We start from the raw sequence: 25,552 nt of genomic DNA on the forward strand, positions 1-25,552 counted from the left end.
GTCACCCACCACCAGGCTGCGCTCCATGGGGCAGGTGGAGCCAGGGCTGCGTTCCAGGTGGCAAGCCCCTGATGCTGGGCTGCACACTGCAGGGCAGGCAGAGCCAGGACTGTGCTCTGGGCAGCCAACCCCCACTGCTGGACATGCTCCAGGAAGCTAGCCTCAACCATCCATCACTGGGCTGCACTCCGCAGGGCGAGCAAAGCCAGGGTTACGCTCTGGCCAGCTAACCTCAGCCACAGGCCTGGCTCCACCCACCCCACAGGGCGCAGCCCAGCAACAGAGGCTTGCCACCCAGAGCACAGCCCTGGCTCCACCTGCCCTGTGGAGCACAGCCCAGCGGCAGGCAGCTAGCCTCCTAGAGTGCAGCCAGGCCCAGTCTGCCCCGCACAGATCTGGGGGCACACGCCCACTCCCTTCTGGACTGTTGGCAAGAGCTGCCGGAGGAGCCACCAAAAGAGCAGCTCCTGGACTGGTGATGCACTGTGGCGCACACTGGCAGGAGCCCCCCCCTCCCCGAGTCCCACACCCAGGCAGCTTGTCCCTGTCCCAGCCCCAATCCCTCCCTCGCTGTGGGGGGTGTTGATCTGCACCCCCCCCCATTCCCCTTCCCTCTGCCCACCACAACAGACTTACCAGCTGGAGGCAACTGTGTCCAGTGTTGTCGAGGACTGCATGTATAGTCTCTATGACTATATATCTCTGAATTGATGCCAAATCTCCAAGTCCGAAAATTGGCGAAATCGAATCGGGACAATGATTCGAATCACCAAATTGAATCTCTGTCCCTCCAAATCAGCCGAATCCGAAACCGAAGCAAATACTTGCTGCTTCACACAGGCCTACTGGATATGGCCTGCAAGGAGCCCTGTGGTCTGGATCCAGCTCTGGGTACAAGGTGAGTCTGGCAGTCCTGCCCTAGAACATGGAATTCCTACCATTTTTAAAAATACAATTTCATATTACTGGTATTAGTTCTGCTACAGGATTCCTCAACTTTTTGATTTCTCTAACACCTTGTAGCTTCCCTCTTGTAGAGCTTAAGAACTTTGCTGGACTCAAGCTTCAGTTAAGCAGTAATCATTAAGTTATTTTATTCCGGTAGCAACTAAAGGCCTGAACCAAAACTGGGACTCTATTTCAAGCACTGTACTAACACAGAGCAAGTAATAGTCCCTGCCCCGAAGACCTTTTATTCCACACTGAAAAGCTGAAGGAAATACTAGTCCTAATTGACAGATGGGAAATTGAAGCATGGACACTGAAAGGAACTGCCCAAATTTGAATGTGAAGTCTAAGGCAGGAGTAGGATTTTAAAAAAAGATCCTCAAAATGCTTGCTCAGTGCCCCAACCACTAAATTCTCAATATGAAGGGATGCATTTTACCCTCAAATAACAAAGAGTATAAGGTAATTAACATTTAGCTATAGAAGCTTACTTGTAACGTTTGTGTTTCAGGAACTTATAAGCTTGCTATAAAAACCTATGGAAACTTGCAATATGGGAATGTCAAAGAATCCATATTTATGCCTCTTTCTTAGTTTTCTTAGAGAAACCATCAATTAATTACATGAAGCTAGCAGGCAATAAACATATAACGAACCGTGACAACTGAAGAGTTCTAGAAGTCAATGTTACGGTAGAAGATATCAACTATTATGTCATGTATACCGCTTACCTAAAATTATATTTAAGCTGATACTTTTTAATTTTTTATTACAGGGATGTACACAAGATACATGCAACACAGCCAAATTAACACTGTATTTACCATAATACTATTTTTTTCATGGAAATCAATTGTACTCACCTGGTGTTCTACTCCCTGGAACCTTCATGTATAACTGAACTGTGTTCATTCCCAGGATTGTATGACCAACATGGCTTAAAAGATTTCCTGCTGATACCACACGTACAAAAGCAGGAAGTTTCGTCAGTTCATGGAGTTGTAACTTCCACCTGCAGTAAAATAGCAAATCAACAAACAGTGACTCTCTAGAGTTCCTGGGATATTTTGGGAAATATAAACAGTGGGTTTCTTAGAACTGTTAATTATATGGGTTATGAGAACAGAAACTTCTATTGCATGTTTTAGTGCTTCCTGGAGAAAACTTTGAAAAACAAGATGTTATGCCTCAATGTGGAAATACAAGAATCCAGCTGCCAATTTAATGCAAGCAGTAACAATAACCTGATTCTTAATTTTAAGATCAAGATTCTGGACTAAATTTTGAGAAAACTGCACGTGCCAGTGGCAACTAACTCATCTGCATGTACAGTGTGTGTGCAACCACAATATCCACAACTACTTCAGAGCAAGGCCATGTACAAGAGCACTTACTACAGGGAAAAAAAGTCTTGCCTCCTTTTACACTGGTCTCAGAAAAAAGAAGATCCTTAACTACATTCTTGCTCCCCACCATTTTAAATCTGGAGACATAACATGGTAACCATCATCATATACATGCTATGCTTTATGTTTGGTTATTTTTAAGTTTAATTGCATGATCAAAACTTGGTTCAAGTTTTACTGTTTGATAAGGCTATAAAGAGACCACTCCCCTTCAGTAACATAGCTCTGCCAGCTAACCTCCCACACACCTGGATAAAACTGATGGAGCACTGCCAACAGGATTTCTGTTTCTGAGGAGGTACTGAATCTAAGACAGTAGAAAAATTTCCACTGCTACCATAAACCTTGTCTCCGGTAAGGAGCTCTGCCAGGAAAGCTGCAGGAATAGTAGCCACATAATGTAGCCAAGCTCAGAAAGGTTATTGAGGGAAGATGATCTTACAGCAAAAGCACAGGAGTGGAAGTAAGATGATGCAATTTCTATTTCTGATTCTAACAGAATTGCTTAGGTACTCATAACCAAACACAGTCAGGGCCTCAGTTTCTCTACATTTAAAACGCTGATAAGGTATCGGTCTCATAGGGCTGTTCTGAAGTTTCACTTACTAATTGTGCTGTTGAACCATGGCTGTAAATTACCCTAAGAAAAACATTGTTGTGTAATCTTGCAAATTATTACTGCCTTCAATCACAGACGACTGCACACACTGAAATTTCAGCAAACCCATCCATAATCTCTCAATGCAAGCACCAGCACACAACCCCTAATTTCAAATGTCTTTTCTTGAATTCAACATTATAAAGTACAGATGCAAATCCCCATCTCATGTTCTCCTCCTGAACCTGGTCGTCTCAAGCAGTCATTTACTAAAGAGGTGAAAGTTAGATGAAAACCATCAAACCTCGACTCTGTTAGTGGAGATGGCATATAGACAAAACCTCAATTTCAGCATCTGAGGCTCTGATGTGACTAGCATAAATTACAAAAATCTTTTCCCCAGTTATTAAAGAAGTGCTTTTTACTAACAATGAAGTGATACTACTGGGAAGCGGTACGTTTGATTCCAGTGATCTTAGGTAATGTAATGTACATGAGAAGAAACCCATTGCTTAAAACCCTAAACACAAAGATGCAGTTGAAAGAACAGCTGATACACTACAGAATGGAGCTGATCCAAAAGAAAAGTGTGGGAGTTCAGGCAGCCCTTCTTTTTGCCATCCCTCAACATTTTGGTGTTCACCCTCTCATATCTGAAAAGAAGATGGTCAAGAACTCAGCAACATCTAAGTGTGTGAGCCTGGGGTCCAAGCTGCAGGGGATCCCAATTTATTTGGGGAAGAGCCAGCAAGGTATCAGAGCTGAACAGAGGGAAGGTAGAAAGGAATATAAAGTTATTTTAAGTTTAAACTCCATAAAAAGAATTAATTTGGTATACATTGTTCAGATAATAGCTGAACACACCTAATTTTATAGTTCTAGAGTTTCTGCTCAGATTCTGGGCTAAGCTCAAATCTAACAGGAAGTAAATCCTAACCTGGACTGATTTGTTTATGGCTTGGAGACAAGCTTTACATTAATCAAACGTTGCTGAAGAGAAAAATCAAGGAAGAGGAGACCAGAAAGGAGAAAATGGAAATGTTCATAACACTGAAGTTCATCAGAGGGAATTTGAGCAGAAACATCAACAGTGGTGGTGTTTGGTAAAACACAAGTGAAAGGAACAAAATATTAGTGGAAGAAAGCCAAGAACAGATCAGAGGAATAGGTTATTCAAAATAACAGACAGCAGAAATAAATTGTCCAGATGAAATCTAAAGTCATTGGAACAAAAGTTGTGAGTCAGTTCAGAGACAAGTGATCCAAGGAGCCATACCTCATCCTGTTTGCTAGGGAAAAACAGGATTAAAAAAAGCCTAACCAAGTGACCTTCAAAGAGGAGTAGTGGTAGTTGGGTAAAGCAGTAAGGGGAAAACCCACTGTTCCTGCTATGTTCTAAAAGTCAAGGATGAAAGATCTAATAAGGGGCTGTTGAAAGAGAGAGCAGTGATAGAAAAAGCCAGCTTTGACAGCAAAAAGTGAATGCAAAAAAGGTGGAGACAGTGGGATAAAAAAAAACAAACCACAGATCAAAGTGAAAAAGGGGCAAGATGAGAAGAGACAAAAGATGAAGTATAAAGATCAGAATAAGAAGGCAGGATGGCAGATTAAAAACTGAATGTTAAGACAAACAAAAATGAGATGGTCTGGAAAAGCAAATATAATGTACACCTGAACACACATACACAAGGACTTCACTCAAAAATGTCTGACTTGTAATTTTCAGTTAAACAGAAATTTGACTGAAAGCAGGACAAACTTTAGCTAAATGGTAGAAGCTTCTCAAAGTTTTAAACAACTGAAAACAGGGCCTTATATGTATATGCTGAAACACTCACATGCCCTGTGCCAGAGTTAGAGCTCGTGTGGTTTGAGCATGGGGGACACACTGGGAGCTGGAGATGCTGCATGTCCCATTCCAGAGCCAGAAATGCCACTGCTGGTACCATCTGTGCCCTAGGCTGGACCTGGCCTGCAAGGACCCTCACAGTTTGGATCCAGCCTGGGGCACAAGGAAAGTATGACACCCCTGAATTAAGGAATAAGTAAAGGTATATTTTGTATAGAAGAAGCGTGTGCTGGTATTACAAGAATTGTTTTTCTTCTGAAGTTTGTTTTCCTTCCATTCTGCTAATGTGATTGGGAGTTGTAATTGGGAAACACCCATTTAAAGCAGTTTCCGGGCCTTGTGGTAAAATCCTTCTGTTTGTGTTGTCTTCTAGGATAAATACAAAGAATCGCCTTTTAAAGTAATTTCTCCATCATGCCGTGAATGTCTTGCTTTTGATAATTTAGTATATATCCATCTCAAAACACCAAGATTTTACTTGTACAAACCGTTAGCCTTAAATAGGTCAGGAAGGTAGGATTTCTGAAACCTTGCAGATATACGAGTTTCTTGCATGTCAATAAAGCACTGCTGGTATTACTTGAAAAATGTATACATTTCTCTTAAACTGCAGAAACATATTATGGAGTTAGTGACAAGGTACTCTGAATATATCAGAGAGAAATAAAAATCTATGGGTACTTCCCATGCTTCTGGGCTTTGCTGGTTGCTGCACAGAGCTGGGAGGGAATCCCCTTCCTGCTGCTACACGTGTAAGGGTTTTTTATGCCTTCCTCAGAGGCACTGGGTGTTGGCTTCGGCCAAGGTTGGGAATTCAGACTTGGGTGCGCCAATGCTTCGGCTGGGATTAAAACCCAGAAGTTGCTGGCTAGATGGTCTTACCTTTCTGCTTAGGGTCAGACTTATTGACATACTTGGAGGCAGGAAGGAATTTTACCCCACAGTCATACTGGTATGGATTAAGGGAGTCTTGGGGGGGATGCGAAGGAGTAGGGGGGGGTCCTCTACCTAGAATGTCTTGAGTGCTTATTAACAACCTCTACTGCAGCAGGACATTGGCCTCCATGGTCCTCCTGTGGCAGGTTAGGGTGTTATAGTCTTGTGTTGTGTCAGGATTGCCTGTGTGGATTTGCTTAGAGGTAAGATAATGGATTTGTATAGGATGGTTTGGATGGGGAAGAGCCTGCCTTAGGAAGGGGGTTGGTTTAGATGACCACTTGAGGTCCCTTCCAGCCCTACACTTCTCTATGATTCTGAATATAATCAGAGAGCAAAAAAAAATATCAGACATCAGAAAATAAAAGGGGTGTACTATGTATATTTTTATTTATAAGAAAGAAAATTCAATAAGAAACCATCTAGGTAAATCATGCGCAGGCATGCTGACTGAATTGTTTATAAATACAATAAACAATTGTTGCTAGACTTACTTTTTGTCATCTGACAGGTCTATGTTGGTCCCAAATTTGATTGTTTTAAAAGGTCCTCTTCTTCTCCTCCCAGAGCTGTAAATAATTATGAAAATGTATGAAGTACACCCTTTGGAACAGACACTATAGAAGTATACTTCTAATACCAGACTCACTTATCTGAAGATGTGGATTCATTATCTGAATGGTCCTTGTGGTGACTCTTTTTCTCGTTTTCCTCCTGGAAAGCCCAAACATTAGATTTCTCATCACTTTCATATAGCAATACCAGGCTTACATTCTACAGGGCAAATTAAATAAGATAAGTCTTTGCATCTGTTGTTTTTATATGGACTGACAAGGTAAAACCTATACACTTCCTTACATTTTTGATGGCCAAAAACTGCGAAAGCTTCTCATGGCCACAATTATATCAAAGTCTATCTCTGAACAATAGACCATGTCTATAGGGAAATATTCATAATGTTCATATGCACAAAATGGTTGATCAGCTTTACTGTACAGATGAAGGCAAAACATGGATCCATCCTAAAAGGAATGCTGTCAATTTCATTATGCCTGAAAATTTATCTCCCTTAAAAGGCAGCTGAAATCTTCTCAAATGAATCTCAAGATGACTAATATTTATAAAATCTATTATATAAGAGCTCTTGCATTTTTCAAAATGAAATAACATTTCAGCACTATAATAGCTGAAATAGCTGAATAGCATTACCATTGTAAAGATCACTACTACTGGAAAAATCCCTTTCATGTTTTCTGCAGTTACAGACCTAAGCTTTCTCTCCTATTACAGACATCCATATATATTCCTGGAACAGCTGGCAGACTTCAAAATAATGATACAATCTGGATCTGCTCCATCTCAAACACTGTGTGCCCTGCCGTGCCACACATGCATGGCAGGACATACAACGCTTGAGACAGGGTATAAAATTCCTCAGATTCCAAGCATGGGATTGCTAGGGATGTTCCATGTATGGAGCCCTGGGCTGCCCTGTATCCCATTCTGATGCTCATTTGAGTGTTGTAATGAGGCATAGGGCAGCTCCAGGTTTTTAATACATGCCACATGTTCAAATTTAACATGCAATACAAATCAGTCATGAAGATGGTTCTACCTTATATTACCATGCCATAAATTAGCTGAACATGTGGCATGTTGCAATTTATGACACTACTACCATATTACTGGTGCCATAAACATAATATCTACCAAGGCTTAACTTGCTCCCAAAGCTTATTCCTCCTTGTATGAGAAATGTTGAGGATAAATTTTAACCTAGGTTTTCTCTTTTCCTCTTCACCCAATTCAAGCCACAACCTCTTTTTTCCAGTTTCCACTGAAAATGCCAGTCCACAGCTTCTAGAACTGCTAATTCTTACTATCTTTAAAGAGAGGTGGCCTGTGATAATTTTAATCCTTTGCTCTACTTAGCGTTGATTTTTCATTCAATTAGGATTACACCTGAGAGGATCCTGAAGCGTTCCCAAGATCATTCCAAAGATATGCTCACACCTAACATAGAATGACACAAAATCTAATGTTTTTTCATTAAAACTTATGATTGACACATGTTTAAAAGACTCATGGAATATTTCTCTCTCAGGTATGTGAAACAACTCTGTAATGAAAAAAAAATGGTGTTTGGAACCTGACACAGTAATTATATAACAGCAAATATGGAAAGCATTAACAACCATGTTTCCAAAAATACATATTTCTCCCTTGCATCAAATACCTGAGTTGAAGGAAAACAGTGCAGTGCATGTGGGCTTCTAAAAAACAGCACATAAACAACATCTCACCACCCTACAGAGATCTGATTTTGAAATGCACCTAATTTTAAGTTAAGATATGATAAAGAATTAAAGTTCTGAACAAAGTTTTAATTTTAATTTAGATACCATTATATATCAGTTTAAATTACATGTTTAAAAGCATGTGATATTAGTGGAAGAAAGCCAAGAACAGATCAGAGGAATAGGTTATTCAAAATAACAGACAGCAGAAATAAATTGTCCAGATGAAATCTAAAGTCATTGGAACAAAAGTTGTGAGTCAGTTCAGAGACAAGTGATCCAAGGAGCCATACCTCATCCTGTTTGCTAGGGAAAAACAGGATTAAAAAAAGCCTAACCAAGTGACCTTCAAAGAGGAGTAGTGGTAGTTGGGTAAAGCAGTACCTTTACATTAAAGTAATAAAAAAAAAATTAGAAAGCTAAAGGTGTTTTTGAGGAACATCTTGTATTTCATTTGCCCACCCATGTACAGAGGATAGGTGTGCTTAATTGTACTTTTCAATGTTAATGGGAATTTTCTTTCCCTAAAATGACATGAACATGATTTTTTCAGAAGCAATTAATATGAAAAAGCTGGCTGCAGTATTAATGTACTTATAAACTGCAAGATATATACAAACCATCTACTTACCCGCAATGACTCCTGGAATGAGGAGGCCTGGTACTGTGCATATTTAGCAATTGTAGTATGAGATCTACTGCTTTCACAACGCCAGATTTTCTTTGTTCCAGTGGGGTCCCAGTTTTCATCTGCTGGTTGTAATAATTGTGTCCTCACCTCTACTATGTGTTCAGTATTTGCTTCTACCAATGTTTTGGTAGAAAAGAGTCCTAGGTCTAAAGATTATGAACACAGTTCATAAATGACAGTTCAGCATAATAAAGTAAAATTGAGTTAAATTCCTGCATGACTGGAGAAACTTCAAAGAGACTCTGCAGTTAAGACACAGAGTACTAAGATGTATACTATTCAAAACAGTAATGAAAATATATTTCATCTACTATTGCTAAGAAAGCTTTTTAAGGTAAACCCAAACCTCTACCAACATATTTCAAGGAAATAATACGTGGACCTAGCATGTATAGAACGTTCTGATCCATAGATCTCAAGGGCTGCTTACAGACAAAAAAGTCCCCAACCCCCTTCCCCACCCCAAAATGGTACTTTAAATTCAGCATGCTCCTGTGCCAAGCCCAGTACATGCTCAGAAGAGGCATTGAGGTAGCTTTACCCAGCTCAACCAATGTCTGTATAGATTGGGTGCTTCAGCTGGGCTTTTTAGTAGGACTGTGCGAAGCTTCAGGTGGCGATTCAATTCAGAGAAGATTTGGCTAGATTTGGTGGCCGAATCTCCCAAACCAAATTGAATCAGGGGACCAATTAAAAGGTCTAAATAGATTCGAAGCGCTCTGAATCTTTAGAAAAGATCTGGAGAGCTTTGATGAATTGGACAGTCCCCAGTGGCTGCAGCAGGGAGCTGTAGCCAGACGTGGAGCTGGTAAGTAGGGCCATGGGAGGGGACCATGGGGGGACCCCTGCCAGGCCCCAGCCCCGCCACCTCCCCTCACTCCACCAACCCCTCCCCACCTCATGGCTGACCTGGCTGCCCCAGCTCACGGTGCTTTAAAGAAAAGCCCTACTCACCTGGTGCTGCCCAGTGGGGGGGAGGGGGGGACAGCAGCAGTCCCCACTGCTTTCCACTGCCCCGCGCTACATGGGGGAACCCCCGACCCTCCTGTTCCCTCAGCCCCACCCATGGCTGCCCCGCCCTCCCCAGCTCCAGCCCTTTAAAAAAAAATAAATAAAAAAAATGAGAAAAACCCCAGAACTCTCCACTCCTGCAGTGGTCTCAGAGCTTTGGGGGGCTTGTGCAGAGCCCCACACATGGCATGGGGCAGTGGGGATCATCCCCCGTGGGCAAGAACAGTGAGTGCTGGGTTTTTCTCATTTGTTTTTTTTCCTAAAAGGGCCAGAGACGTGGTGGGTGGGGCAGCCATAGGGTGGGGGTTGGGACAGTGGGGGGGGGTTCTTGGGGGGCTCGTGCAGAGCCCCCCACGCAGCATGGGGAGCGGGGATCACTCCCCCCTCCCCTCCACCTGGCAGCACCCACTGAGTCAGGGCTTTTGTTTTTTCCAAGTGCTAGGAGCTGGAGCAGGCAGGGCAACCATTGCCAGGGCTGGGAAAGGGGGCAGGTGGGTGGGCAGGGCCTGGGCCTAATTGATTCGGGACAGTGATTCAAATCACCGAATTGAATCACTGTCCACTGAATCGGCCTAATCCAAAGCAAATACTAGCTGCTTCGTGCAGGCCTACTTTTTGACACTTTTATCTAACAGCTAATTGAATTAGCTTCAGATAAAAAGTGCCAAAAAGCCCTGCTGAAGCACGCAATTTATACACATGCTGAGGAGCTGGATTGAACTAATGAGTTGCCTCTTCCAGTAAAGCAATTTTTTTTCTTCTTTGTATCTGTCACAAACCAAGTTGCTTAAAACAGTTAATTTACAGACTACATTTTCCTTAATTCTTTGCCACGTAAACATAAATGCAGTATTAAAGAAATAAAACTGACTTAATATTAAAGATTTCCTGAGTCTTTCTAAAATACCCACATTGTTTTAGAAGGAAAAATCTGTTATGCTTCACTTTTTTCATCAAGAAGAAAAAAACTTACCTAATTTAAGCGCTCCAGCAAGGCCACGTATTACAGTAACAGGGTTGTTTGGATTTGTACAAAATTGATGTAAAGGTGGAAAGAAAGCATCACGTTTATTTTCCAACTGCAAAATTACAAAGCAGTATTAAATCTCCGGGGAACATAGGATTTTCATAAGTAAAAGTTAAAAATAATAGACCAAGTGGCGGTCAGGAATCCTATCCATTTCCATACTCTCCTGTGAATTAGGAGTTATATCATACAACATATTCCTCTTAAATACTGCTTTCACTCCTTTTAAAATTAATTTGGTCACTGCAATAAAATTTCTTGACAAAAATTCTACCTAGGTCACTTTGTGCCTGAAGTGTGTGTCTAGGCTTAGTTTTACAGAAATTTATTTGACATAAACTCCAGAAATCTAGAAATATTCATTGTTTATAAATTTCCTGTTTGGATTGTTAGCTCAAAGGATCCTCTTTATGTGTTGTCCCTCCCTAAAGAACAAATCTAATTTTTTTACTGCATGCTTTCATAACCAGGATATAGAATGAATCATTTTTCTGCTCCTCATTGCACATTCTCCAAATCCATCAAATTCTTTTTAGAGCCAGGCATTATGGTTTTATGTTAACCTCCAAGAGTTACGAAAAGATAATACTTTACAGAATGTTCAAGGGATAACTGAAATAGAAATATTGTCTACACTGTGTCTAGTGTTAACTAGAATAGCTGATTTTGCTCTCACATGGCTGTGTGGCACCTTTATGTCTAATGACTTTTTAAAGCTAGGTTTTCCTCAGTTTGGTACTGTTGCCAATCTTTTAACATCTTTCCTCTAGGGGGCAGAATGGGTCAGGGCTCCAGAGAAAAAAAGGGCCATCTACTCTCTGGGTAGAGGCTTTGAAGATTCTAGAATGGTTTGTTACTTCTCTATCACCAAGGAAGACAGATTACAAAGATTCTGGGATACTGCCAGATTGTGCTTTTGAAATAATGGTACATAAAGAAAGATGAATTAAAATATTTCACATCTCAACCGTTTTCTAGTATTTACATTTTGCTAATATTTATTAGAATTTTTGCAGGTTTTTGTTGCATTTTGAAGTAGACTGGTAGATTATTTTAATGTAGTTATTTACTAATGTATCATTTTAACTAACAGTTTGCAAATGTAAGAAATATTAAGTATTTTATATTTGACCTATTAGTGAATTGGGTCTCATGAACTGCCTCTCTGCTAAACATGCTTAAAGAATTAAGAACTACTGTTTTCTATTTAATTTAGCAATCATACTGAAATTCTAAGTTTGATTCATTTCCTCCATTGTTTAGCTAGGTCCCAATATTTCTTTTAGGGACAAAATTTTGTATTTTTACATGTTGGGAGACCCCTGCAAAATTCACTTCTGAATAAGACATCTTTTAAAAATACTTATCTAAATTAAAAAACTAGTTGAATAGTTACAAAAAGCACTAACAATTTTTTCCTACCAGTTGGTATATACTTACATAAATACTAGGTGTAGGTGGATTCAATTTGTCCTTTGGCAAGGGGGGGTATGGTGGAGGTGGTGGTCGTGGTGGTGGACATTTATCCAATAAAATACTACTGTTAGATAAGCCATTTTTACCCAGATTCCTAAAAGGAAAAAGAGCTGTCTGTGTGAGCATTTAAAAGAAATGTAACAATTTGCCGAATATATGCTCTCCACACATTAACATTTTTTCTGCCCAGTAGTGATGTACAAGGGTAAATTGTTAACACTTGTTAAAAAAAATACAGGTATATTTACTAGATATATTTGAGTTACATATTAGTATTTTTTCTTCTGCACAGTTGTACAGAGCAAATGATGTTAAAACTCCAATATACAATTTAATCAAGAATTCTCATTAGTTAGATGATGCTATTTTAAATCACTCCCACCTGCAGATCCCCTTCGAACTTGTATTACTACCAATATTAGTTAAAAATATAACTAATCTAAATAAGAATAGTATGCATTACTTGTCACATTAATATAAAAATATAAACACAGTAGGAACCTTACTCAACTGGCTTTGACTACTGGGTAATATAAATAAAGCTACGAGATCATCCAGTCATTCTGGTAATATACTGTACAGTATCTTAAGAGAATGCATAGTGTTTATTAAACTGATTAAGCTTAAAAACTTTTATTAAGAAAATGTTTTACAAATATGATCACAGACAACAGAGTTTATAGGAGAATTTTAACCAAAGACTTTAAAAGTCACCAACTACAGAACTTGCAAATTGCTGGTTCATAGTTTGCAATCTGTATACACACAAGTCACTGTGATCACTTAGTCTGCCATCCTGCATTACATAAGCCATACAATTTCCCTATGTTAATACTTACTTCCAGACTAATAACTGTACTTGGTCTGGACATTTTTTTTTTTTTTTTTTTTTTAAAGAAAAAGATGCAGTCTTGATTTTAAAATCTTCGAGATGGAGACTGCACTAAAGTGCAGGCAAAACTGTTCCAGGAGTTGACCCCAATTGTTAATCTGGATTTCTCTAGGTTCAATTTTCAGCAAATGGATTCACTATACCTTTATTTGCTAGACCTAAATTGATAATCAATTCCTGTCTGCCACACAGGTATTTATGAACTATGATCAAACTACCCCCTAACTTTCTTATTCAAGTTAAACAGAACAAGTTCTTCTCCATGTCCCTTTGAATAACGTTGGGTGTGGCCAATTTGCAAAAGTTGGCCACCATGCCATAAGTGGCAAATACATCTGCTTTGTTTGGCACAAGGTAGATCCATCAGGAAGCAGAGAAAATAGCTGCACACAGGGCAGGGAGCAGAGAACAGAGCAACGGATAAGGCAGCAAAATGGGATCAGAGTGGCGGTCAGGGAGGGGGTGGAGCTTACCTTGTGGTATGCCAAAAAGGTTGACCCCCACTGGAATGAGGCATGTTTTCCAATATATAAATTATTTTATAAACCCCACCTCTTGAACACCAACTGATCATTCCAAGCCCACATAAAGTGGCAAAGATTAAATGGAAATTGAAATATCCAGCCTCAGAAAGCCCAATGGTTTCAGAAACAGAACAGGTTTACTATTCAAACTACCAAACGGCTGTGCAAAACGAGATTGCTGATATTCTCTGTTGTTAAGAAAGCCAATCTCTAGAAGCCAATGCTTTGAAAAAATGGATGCTGGTAATAGGCAAAACACCTTAAAGCTGATTATTAGAATACAAGATCAATACTTCAAACATCAAAGACCTCACAGATCATAATGGAGATGGATAACTGTGGTTCTGAAATCCTGGGCATAAGAACACACTGATAAGAAGTGGAAAAAGTGCTTTAAGCAAGAAAAGAAATCATCTCATCAACTTATTCCACAGTGATGAGCACTCATCACAAAAGACAGGGTAGAGAAAAAAAAGTCACCTGGCAACCCAGAAACCTATCAATCAATATACCAGAAACAACAGATTTCTAAATATGTCATGCTCTGATAGAGGAACAAAACAATAAGGGCGAAGATGAGTTCTACAATTGCTTCCAAAAGAATGACAACGTATCAAAACATAAAACTGCCCATCACAAGGAGCAAGTTAATGCCTAAGTAAATACAACAATCAAGGAAATAAAAAGAGCAGTGGAGAAATTAGAGCTGTGAATCAATCAAAATGGAAAGAAATGCATGAAACTCTACTAGGCAACTCAACCACTTACTTTCAAGTGCCCCGACAATGATACACACAAAGGACAAAGAATTTTTCCAGATGGCAAAACAAACAAACAAAAAATATTAACCTGACTTGCATCATCTGAAGAATCAAATAATCTAAGGTGGCAGCAATGACTGCAATCTTTGCATTAACCAACTGCTCATAAAACTGAGAACGATCATTTTCTGCTTAAAAAGCTGATCCAAAAACAACAGCACAAAATTGAAAACAACAGAAAAATTCCAACTTGAATTTGGGTATTGTCAGGGGCCAAAGATAAGAGAGAAACTGCACATGAGGAAACCTGGGTAAAGCTCAAGTGATTTGAGCTACAGTGGTGACATCTGGTTATCTCCATAAACAAAGCAGGACTGGAATAACCCAAAAGATATGGAGCCAGACCACAGACAGAAAAAGCACTGAAAGAAACTCCCAAAGGCTGAAGACCAATAAAGTATTGGAGAAAGCAAAGGAAAAGCATAAGAAAGCTACAAACAAAGTGAAAAGCCACATAAATAAAGCTAACTAGAGAGACATGGTATAGATCTAGCACCTGAAGCTGCTACCAGTAGCATAACTAGGGGTCGGCAAGGGGGCACCCATCTCAAGCACCAAGTTAAGAGAGGTGCCAGAATTGCGACCCCATCACTGCTGAGTCTGCAGTCAGGCAGCGCTCCCATGACAGGAGCTCCAAAACAGTTCCCAACTGCGGTTGCTTTAAAAGCAGCAGAACTAGGACAGGCAGAGCATGTGCAGTGGCACCAGCTCCACTGGGACTACTTCCATTGAGGACCCTGCCTCCCACCCCACCACCCCAATTTTCAGAATCCGTGTGGGCCCTGCTCCCAGAACTTGTGTGCCCCCAACCCTTCCAATCGCAGTGCCATGTGCCCCCTGCCCTGTTCTTGGAGCCACATGCCCCTCCCACAGCGTTTGCTCTGGGTGCCAACTCTGCTTGTTATGCCACTGGCTGCTGCTATGATAAGAAACTACGGAACAATTAACCAAGTGAGTAAAATCCTGTGTGGAAATTTGAAAAAAGCAAATAAGCCAAGTAAAAACAAAGATGAAAATACTTACAAGCAACAAGAAGAAAAGACAGAAAGAGAATGTCAAAGTAGTCCTCAATGCTATATTTCAATGAAACATATTAACCACAACTTGATATTAACTCTAGCCCAAAGAATAACAGAAGTACAGGCCATAATTAGGAAGGTATAAAATAAAGTGGTGGAAGATGATCAAATCAAAACAGAAACATTGTCAAGACACTTGATACCACCATCCTAACAAAACAGACAGAGCTGTTCAGTAAGCAAGTATGGGAGAGACCTCATTTGATCAGCTGAAACAAAGAATTATTGCCAGTATACCCAAAATAAAAATCTTTTTGAGACTACAACATGTTAGAGGAATCACACTACTCACTACTGTAGGGAAAGCTATCTTCACTAAGACACTGTATAGAGTGAATGTAAAGCTTAAAAATAGCTTAGACTTTGAGCCAAGACTACCTGTGTGGACCATATATTCACATTAAAGACTGCCATATAAGAATGCAGAAAAAGGCAGGTTTCCTTCATCGCCAACTTAACTGACTTTCAAAAAGCATTCAACAGAGTACATGGACCCACTGTAGAATATTCTTCAGTTCAGTTGAATTAGCTCAAGTCAACAATCTCCTGAAGGCTATGTACAGAGATGTAAGATACTCTGAAAGAATAAACTGCCAGGTAAGACGATTTGACGTACACACTACAGAACGAACAGGGCTGCCTTTTCTCTTTGTTACTGCCTGGCATTGCCATAGAAGTAGTACAGCATGGGAAGATGGCAAATGCCTAGACTATGCTGATGACACTGTGCTACTGAATGGCACCCCTACAAAATTACAAATGATGACAGATAACCTGACAAATATAGCATGCCAATCAAAGTTCAAAACCAGATGTTTAAACAAACCTCTAAAAATCCCTGTTGTCAAAGAGCAACACCACACAAGGGGAAGTGGAAGGGGTGTAGAACAGGTAGGACTGGAGTGGTAACAAATTAGCCAGGAGATCTAAAGAAGGAAGTGCCATCAAGGGTAGGAAAAGAACCCATTAAGATCGACTAAAAACCGACAATTTATGGAAGTAAGAGGTGAAGGAGCACCAAAATAAAACTATTTTCAACAAACAAACTTGAAGCTAACATAGTTGTGAGTACTGGAGAGCTATTCAATTCCTTTCTAAAGCCAGGAAAGATTCTGAGATTTAATAGAAAGACTATCACCAATTAAGAAATCTGAGAAATGAACAGCAAGTAGCTTCTTTCCATCAGAATCAAAAGGAAGCACTGGACATCCTCTAGTTCATTTTCAAGATGTTACACAGCCCCAAGTCCAATGCCTTACCTAAGCTTAATTATCTTGAACCAATGCTATGGCCCATATCAACCAAACTTGCAATTATATTAAAAATACCAAGTTAATTTGACAACACCTGTTAACTAAAAACCTACCCTGGCTGTCATTTATCTTACTTTCTTTAATTCTTTATTAAGTTCCATGAGTTCATAAGTGATGTCAGGCTGACATGACTATATTTGCCAGGCTCACTCTACTTGTAAATATTTATACAATATTTTTACATCCAGTCCTCTGTAATTTTCCCAGTGTCCCAAGACTTACTGGAAATCAATATTACATGATCCACAGAGCTATTAAGCCTGGTCTTTTAAAACCTCAAAGATACAAGTTACCCCAGCCTACTGATTTAAAAGATAACTAAGTTAAGCAGCTGCTGTTTAATATTCTGCCTAGTTCTATGTAATCTTGATAGGGTTAGTAACAGATCAATACCACTGTTCACATTCATTTTGCTCCTAACATACTTAAGTAAAAAGGAGAGGGCATTTTTGTCTTTAATTCTGTTAAACACAAATCTCACATTGTATCCTTTTGCTTTCTAGAGGAATTCTCTATAATTCCTGGTTCTGATTTATATTCATTGCTATTAATTTGTCCTTTATTCTATTTGTTACATTTTTAATAGTTGCTTTTACTTACTGTCTAATCCAGGCTACTTTATTAACTGTCAACATCTTTTTTCTTGACTGTGGGTTTTTGACCTTTTTTGAGGGGCTGGAAAGGAACTAATGAAATGCTCCTAAAGAATCCCCAATCATTAATTTACAATTCTCTGTTAAAATTCTCTCCCAGATAATTTGGTTTTAACTGTTTCAACTTTGTGAAACTGGCTCTTAAATCACTAAGTGCATATATTTCTGTTTATGCAAAAAATAACAATGTCAGGATTACTTGCACATAAACAAGTATTAAGTCCCTAATGATAATAACACTTTTTAAAAACATCATACAGATGATTTCTCCTTTTTTTTGAGGGGGACTACAAGGCTGCTCTGAAGTATTAAAAGACACTTCCTTTCCCATGAATAAAGATTCAATTTTATAGAAGTATAAGAAACCCTAAGTTTGTGGTACATTATTTTATATCCTTCATGGTTATCTAACAAGGAAGGGAAAGTGACAAACATTTAAGTTAAAAGGAGTGATGCAATGAGGAAATACTTGAAATACTGAGATATCCACAGGGACTGTTTGACTTGACATGATTCAAACAAGAAATATCTACAAATCTTTTACCCTTCTGTCACACTAAATCAACACAATGAACATAAAAGAACCGAGTGAAACCACCTAAAAAGTCAATCAAATTCCATTATGTTGTATTGTCACACTGAGGAATTGGACTGCACATATATAGATTTATATACAAGTGAATTCCAATAAATATACTGTATATACTTGCTAAAATAAAACTGAGTTTCTGATATAGTAAATTTAGAAACTAACTTGAACACAGCTGCCCAGAATGGGGTTGGGGAAGGGGAGGGAACGGTGTGAAGAAAAGCAATGACAAAACCAAAAACAAAAGCTATGCTGATGAAACACAGTGGTGAAAATTGTAACGTTTGTATTTCACAGTACCTGAACTCAAAATCATTATTCCACCAGTACTATAATTCTGCTTCCCTCAGCATGTAATACTGCATCTGATCTAACTGTATATTACTTTTATTAACTATGTTGCAGGATGTCACTTAGAGCCCTTAATTATAGATTAGTCAATGCTGAAACACTGTATAAATAGATAGAAAAAAAGCAACTTTTGCCCCATGGAACCTGCATATAGTAGGCAGTTTAAAATCTTAATGTGTTATGCTCACTTTGAATATATTTGCTGTGACAACCATAGTTTATTTCCTGTTTGTACCTGTGTATGGACAACTTAAAAAAAACCCCCACCCAAAAACAAAAACTCAGTTGTGCCTTACTGTAAAATAAAACATACCCAATCAGGTTGAGAGCAAAGGGTGATAGTGAAGCAAGAAAGGCCAGGAGGTTTCTATGTTGTCAGATACTGCTAATACAACGTGCATGCAGTTCCCCAACTCTTCAATCTGTGATCTTTTGATCACCTAGTTACATTTATGTACATACTTAAGGCAAACCCATGTACACACAGTGAACCTTTCAAAGATGACAACATTCTACACTGGGTACTGTCTTGCTGTCAAGCACAAGTATTTCTTGGCAAGCAAAATAAGTCTTGAAGAACAAAAACTGTGTTCTCTAACAAAACCCAAATTGTGGCTACTCCCGTTGTTTTGCTTGCTATTTCACCATGCAATTTTATCCTATATTGTCAGTGATGAAATATTACAAATGTAATACAAAAACAGGAACACATTATTATTTTTAATCAACTTTCTTTGAATATGTGAAAGGAATTTGGTCTTCGCTGCAGATTAAGTCAATAGGATTATGAATCATAGCTATTTTAATTATAGGAACACTGCAGAATCTGACTTTTTCCTTTCATTATGAAACTACTTTCTTCCTCCACAATTAGATACACAAATATAAACAAACACATTTTCTTCAAACTTCAAAAACCAGAAGATTTACTTGAGTCTTTGGGCAGAAAATAAACATGAGAAATTTCTACAGGAACACGAGTGTTAGGGAATGTAAACAACCCATCTAATTGTTCTGTGTTTAAGAGTGATGTACCATAGGCTCAGAAAAAAGTACAAGCAGCTACGTACCTATTCAACAACCTGCTTCAAAAGGTAATTTTCTGTCTAAACCCTCAGTTAGTGGCTGGCATAAACCAAGAGAAAATTGCACAGAAATTCCCATGTGTCTGCGGATGTTCTCATTATGCAAATATACTTCTAATCTCTTCTGAATCCTATTTAGCTTGTGACCTCACTGGTATAGAGTAACAGCAACTTTCACAGGTTAATTATACTTTGTATAAAATGCACATTTTCCTTTTATTAGTTTTAAGTATAGTTGTAACTAATGAAATAAAAAATGTTCTGATATTAAAGAGGAAAAAATAGCACTTTCATGACTACTATACACCTCTGTCAAATCTTTTCCTAATTTTTCCTATCTAAATATAATAGGTATCTTCAGTCTTTTTGTCAGAACTTTTTAGGCCTTTAATAATTTTACTGGCCAACCCTGAATTCTTATTTTTGTATTTTGAGGCAAAGCTAAAGAAGGGAAATCCTGATGCTGCCTGTTAGAAAAAATGAGAGCTCAGTGAGGTGTCTGTGAATAATCACGGATGATCCCATTAACAAACACATGACAGTGAATTATAGTGTACTATACTTGTTTTACCAAAATTTTTAAAGGCAGTGGTAATGAATCAAAAGATCTGCATATGGTTCATACAGCAGGGATTGCAACTAGATAGCATCTCTGCAGAGAAGAGAAAGGGCATTTCTTTTTTTAAAATGCTGTTTTTTATATATTATTGAAATTAGGAAAACAATGCTGTACAAATAGCACAATATAAAACATTCACAAGAGGAACTGAAATAAAAGCATGAGCTTAATTTTTAAATGGAGGCAGTTCTGCTTGGATTATATATTTATAAAATATATATTTATGAAAGATATTTCGGCCAGTATTTCTTGTGCTCCCCGTTTCTGTTCATTTCTTTGCTCTATATATTAGTTCCATAGTAAAGCCACATATTTCAAGTTAATTACATCAGGCTGTGATAGAAATAATTAATGTCCTAAAAGCATCATTGGCTTTCACTAAAAAATGGGGTTGGCTTACTCACATTTCAAATGCAAGAATCTAGACATCAGTAAACAAAGTTGGAAAAAATGCAAATCAAATTAGTTAAATTTTAATGTTTTTAATATACAGGCAGTCCTCGCATTTTCGGCGGGTTACGTTCCTGGAAAAGGCACTGTAAGTCGAAACGATACAAGTCAAATCTTATTTTCCCATAGAAACAACATTATAAGAGCAGGAAACATTCCTGACCAAGGGCCTTATGCCCAACTTTTTACAGAAATTACCATAAATACCATATTTAAATCAACTATTTAATCAACTATAAATGATATACACTGTACAGTACAAAGCTTTCTAAAGTGTACTGTATATATAGATTAAACAGGGCAATGCAGTAACTAATCACATAAAATGTTATTTAATCAGAAGGTGAAGGAACACCTTCATCAGGGTCATGGAATTCAAAAGGGCTTCTTTGGGGAGATTTTGGGGAGACTTAGGGGCCACTTGTTGGCTTTTTGAGAAACTGATCCAGGGAGATTTGTTTTGCTGCCCTCTTTTTCTCATTGTAAATTTCCATGTAGTGCTGTAAGTGTGAGGATCCAGCGCTGTAAGTAATAACATGGGTGCAAATGGTGGAGCACCACAAGTGCGAACTGACCTAAGTTGAAACACCGTAAATCAAGGCCTGCCTGTATTTATAAAATCTCTCAAGCACTGAGTCCTTTTGACCCAAAGCAATGCTCACATCAATCTTCTGGTACCCCTTATACTTCTCTTTATCCAAACAAAATGTAAAAGAAACAGACAGAAAAAAAACTGGTTAAAATTTTCTCCATTCTGTATTGTTGCTTAATTCTTAAGCAATATGTTCTGGAGCCAGTCAGTACTATTAGCATTATAAATTCATGTTTGTCATGAGATGCCATGCTTACCATGCACATTCCTTGTTACATATGGGGCATTTCACATTTTTGTAGAAGAAAATGTTATTTGTTCCCCATCATTATTATTAATTCTTAAATTTCTACCAGTAACTGTTTTTCTGAAAACGTTACCAGTAGAAAAACAGCCCCAGGGTTGAAGCATGCATGCCTTCCAGCCGTGTGGCTGAAGTAGCTACACAAGAGAGCTCCCTAACCAGGGGCCACCCCTATCTCTTAGGAGAGCTCATTCATTGATAACCTATCCTCTCCCCTGTCTTGAAAGAGGGCAGGCTGTCAAGTGATATCTGGCAGCTCCCACAGCTAGGGGAGGGTTCCCAGCATGGGAAGATGCCTCTCTGACCCCATCCCGCCAATCAGGGACTGGCAGGAGAGGGGAGCTGTTCTGGTTCCCACTGCAGGGAGAACAGCCCTGGCTCCTTGCTCTGTTCCAGGCTATGGTGAAGGGAGATGGCATTCTGCTGCACAGGCAAAGCTCCCCGAGTCTTGCCACCCAGCACAGCAGCCTGCTTTGCCCCGGCACTCCTCCAGGCTGACCCAGAGGCTGCTGCAGCAGGAAATGTCACCCCCCCCTCCCACCAATTTAACCAGCAGGGCTGGGGAAGAGGGGGGATTTTTCAGGATGCCTTTAATAGAGGGAGGGGCAGCAAAGGACTGTGAGATACAAGGTGTCCTCCAGACCCAAGAGAACTACACAGCCATTCAAGTTAGATTGGGAGAAAGAAGACCGTCCTTATAAGAAACTGATCTAATTTCTGAGGGAAGAGCCAGCTCTCTTTTGCAAGACATCCCTTAAACGGGTATATACTCTTTTTTTGTGATCACTTGTTCATGGCCACAATCTGATACTTGTTAGCCTTCTTTTGTCACCATAGAATTTTACTGGGGACAGACTCTTCAAGGGAGAGGAGATAGTTAGATACACTTTCTCCTTTTTATATATGTGACTCCCAGTTTAACTCCCCTCTTCTGGATTCTATTACAAATACACCTTTAAAGGACTGCTTTCTGGTTTATGTATAGGGACCTAACAAATTCATGGGAGAAGTGGGCTGTGCTGTGGCTCCTTTAATCTTGCTGGTTCCCTCACCACCCTCCCCTGTTGATTGGTGGAGGGGTCCTGCTTGCAGCTCACTCCTGATCAGTGGGGAGGCAAAAACTGTGGTTTTAAATATGGCGCCATTTTTTGCCTCCCGCCACTGACTGGCTGAGGGGCTCTGGAAAGTCCTGCTGTTTGCTGCTGACTGGGAGGGAGGCAAAAATGGTAGGTTTAAAACTGGTTTTAGCTGCCCTGCTGATCAAGAGGGAACAGTAGGGTCCTCTGCTACGGGGGGTGGTGTGTGAGCAGAAAAGGGGTGAGGTGCACGTGGGGGAACATGCAAGATTAAAGGAATCGCCATGCACACTACTTTCGCTGTGAATTCAGTAGGTCCCTATTTATGTAGTTCCAAAATACATAAGTATCTGCTTTTCTTCATGTGGTAACTATAGTTACCCTACTAAATAATAATAAACCCCAACATAATTAAGCATATCATTATCATAAATGATGCATCATACAAGAAATCAGCACTGTATAAAAAGGGGGGCTTAAAAAACAAAGATGGAGAAGTTAAAATCCAGACTCAATACATTAGATTGACATTCAAGAGGTTCAGAAAGTTTGCATAACAGGAAGGGAAAAGTTTTAAATGGTAAAAGCTTAAAGTTTTACTTGGGCTGAATGAGTGCCCTCCAAAAATAGGACCCAAAATAGAAGTAAAATTTTGGATGGTAAATGAAGGAAGGGAATCTAAAGAGCCTAGAGATAGAGACAATAAAACAAGCGGGAAATAGAAGAATTTCTGCAAGAAAATTGGTATGTCTATTGTATTACAAAGGAGTTAAAAGGATCAATTAAGAAACATCAGACCATTGCAAAAAAGCTAAATAATTTCCCTGCATCTGAATTCCACACAGCAAACGTTGGGGAGATATTTACCATACGCCAATCTACTAATGTAATAAAGATGAGGCAGTTTCAAATACTGAACTGTCAGAAGATGCGATGATGGAAAAAAACTACTGATAAATTAAAAAGCAACAAGGCAGGAGGACTAGATGATAATAATCCAGGAGTTCAGAAGGACTGTCACCAAAAATATGCACTCATTAAAACACCATTCAATAGAATACGAGAAACAAATGTTGTGTTCGTCTTCTTTTTTAAAAATACTAGGAAACTATCCTAAAAATTATAAATGGAATCCCAGGAGCCTTAAATTAAGACCAAGAAAACTGCTTTAAACAATAAAATATATAATTAAGTTGTGAAAAGGAAAGCTGACTACATAACTAATTATTTCAGCATAGCAGCGAAATAGCAGATAAAGACGACCTGGTTGATAATTAATTTTGTACAAGAGGCAAAGATTTTTCTGTGGCATTTTACTGGACTAACTGTATAGCTTGGAGAACTGTTGGACAAGCTTACATATATCAAGTGCCCTTCATATCAGAGAGAGAAACAGGTGTAGGCTCAGAATACGTAGTTCGGTCTGCATCTGCATTCCTCTCAGATCTCAAGGGCTAGGGACAGAAGTTACACACAAACTGGTTTAAGTCAGAAACTGGTTTAAACCTGTAACAGAATAGAAGTTCAGTGCACCTAACCCAGTTTCAAAATGGCTGAAACCAGTCTAAGATAAACCTGGTTGAATGTAATATCAGACTTAACTGACTGAGGTCAAACTATTTTATGGAACTTGTCCCTCAGACTCCTTCCTGGTTTAAGTTAATCAGAGTCCTCCAGCATCCCAGCATGCTCTGCAGCAATGAGCTGAGCTGAGCTGAGCTGGGCTGTCTGTTCCAGCCAAGCAGGGTTGGTCCTGCCCCTGGAGCACTATTGCTGCTCTGGCTGGCTGAGAAAGGGTTGGGAACCCCTGCACTGGAGTGCTGCCAGGTCTGCCTGACAAGGGGCAGCAGCCCTTGCCAGGCGTTTCCAACCCCGCAACTCCCTCGCTGCTCCAGTGGAAGGATTGGAGGTGGTGTCAGCCCCTAGTAGCCTGAGGGGAAGCAGGGGTTTAATTCACCCATTGCAGGAGGCGGAGCTTGGGGGGGGGAGGGGGAAAGAAGGGCGGCATTGTGAGCACCATAGGCTCTGCTTGTGCACCCGGCCCTGCAGCTGACCAGATGCCAGTAGCCTGAGAAGGGGAGGATTTAATTCCCCCATTGCAGGCAGAAGTGGCAGGGACACTGACACAGTATCCTAGACCGAATCCCTCCAAGGAGCAGCAGCGCAACCTGGGCTGGGGCGGCCCCAGGGGATGGGGGTCAGCGCCACCTCCTGCCTCCATTCCAGTGCAGGGGCTACAGTTTGCAGGCAGGCTGCAGCTGCAGCACAGCTCCTCACCCCACCCCTCTCCCAGCAGTGGACTGAACTATTACAGTGGGCAGAGGAGAGGCACCTGCCCCACCTGCTCATGGCGGTGCTGGGTACTGGGGGTAGTCTGCTGCGGGCCAGGGGCATGGGCATGGGCAGTGGCAGGGGGAGGCAATGGAGTGCAGCAGCCCGGTCTGGCCTGGCCCTATGGCCCAGGAGTGTAAGCAGTGACTGGCTCACAACAGCCTGCCCCAAGCGCCTGATGCTGCCATGAGCAAGTGGCAGGTGACAAATGCTTCACCTCTGCCTTGTGCAATGGTTTGCTCATCCACTGCTTCTGGGAGATGGAAGGGCAGGCTGCCACAGGTCAGTCACTGTTTACGCCCCTGGGCTGTGGGGCCAGGCTGCACTCCTAGGCCGCAAGGCCAGGTATTCAGGGTGGGCTGCTACAGGCCAGGGATGTGTGCAGTGGCAGGAGAAGGCAATGGACCATCACAGCCTGACCCAGCCCAGCCCCACAGCCCATGAGTGCAGCTCGGTCCAGTTTAGTCCAGCCTGGCATCACAGCCCAGGGGCATAGGCAGCACCTGGCCTGCAGCAGCCTGCCCCTCCCTCTCCCAGCAACAGTGCAAACCATCACAGTGGGCAGAAGTGAGGCACCTATCACCTTCTGCTTGCTCATGGCAAACTGTTGCAGGCCAGTTGCTGCCTATGAACC

At 40.3% G+C, this 25,552-nt stretch overlaps 1 protein-coding gene across 4 annotated transcripts in view; it reads right to left on the minus strand.

Annotated features, from left to right (window-relative positions):
- KDM6A (lysine demethylase 6A) overlaps positions 1 to 25,552 on the minus strand; it is a 246,088-nt gene that overhangs the window by 20,407 nt on the left and 200,129 nt on the right. For all 4 annotated transcript variants that reach the window (XM_059720780.1, XM_059720783.1, XM_059720781.1 and 1 more), the window contains 6 exons: positions 12,204 to 12,333; positions 10,710 to 10,815; positions 8,666 to 8,871; positions 6,387 to 6,451; positions 6,232 to 6,306; positions 1,812 to 1,960 (listed from right to left, as the gene is read on the minus strand). In XM_059720780.1, the coding sequence (XP_059576763.1) occupies positions 1,812 to 1,960; positions 6,232 to 6,306; positions 6,387 to 6,451; positions 8,666 to 8,871; positions 10,710 to 10,815; positions 12,204 to 12,333 (731 nt within the window). The remainder of the gene's footprint in view (positions 1 to 1,811; positions 1,961 to 6,231; positions 6,307 to 6,386; positions 6,452 to 8,665; positions 8,872 to 10,709; positions 10,816 to 12,203; positions 12,334 to 25,552) is intronic.

Source organism: Alligator mississippiensis, chromosome 1 (assembly GCF_030867095.1).
Source record: "Alligator mississippiensis isolate rAllMis1 chromosome 1, rAllMis1, whole genome shotgun sequence".
NCBI classification, from domain to species: Eukaryota; Metazoa; Chordata; order Crocodylia; family Alligatoridae; genus Alligator; species Alligator mississippiensis.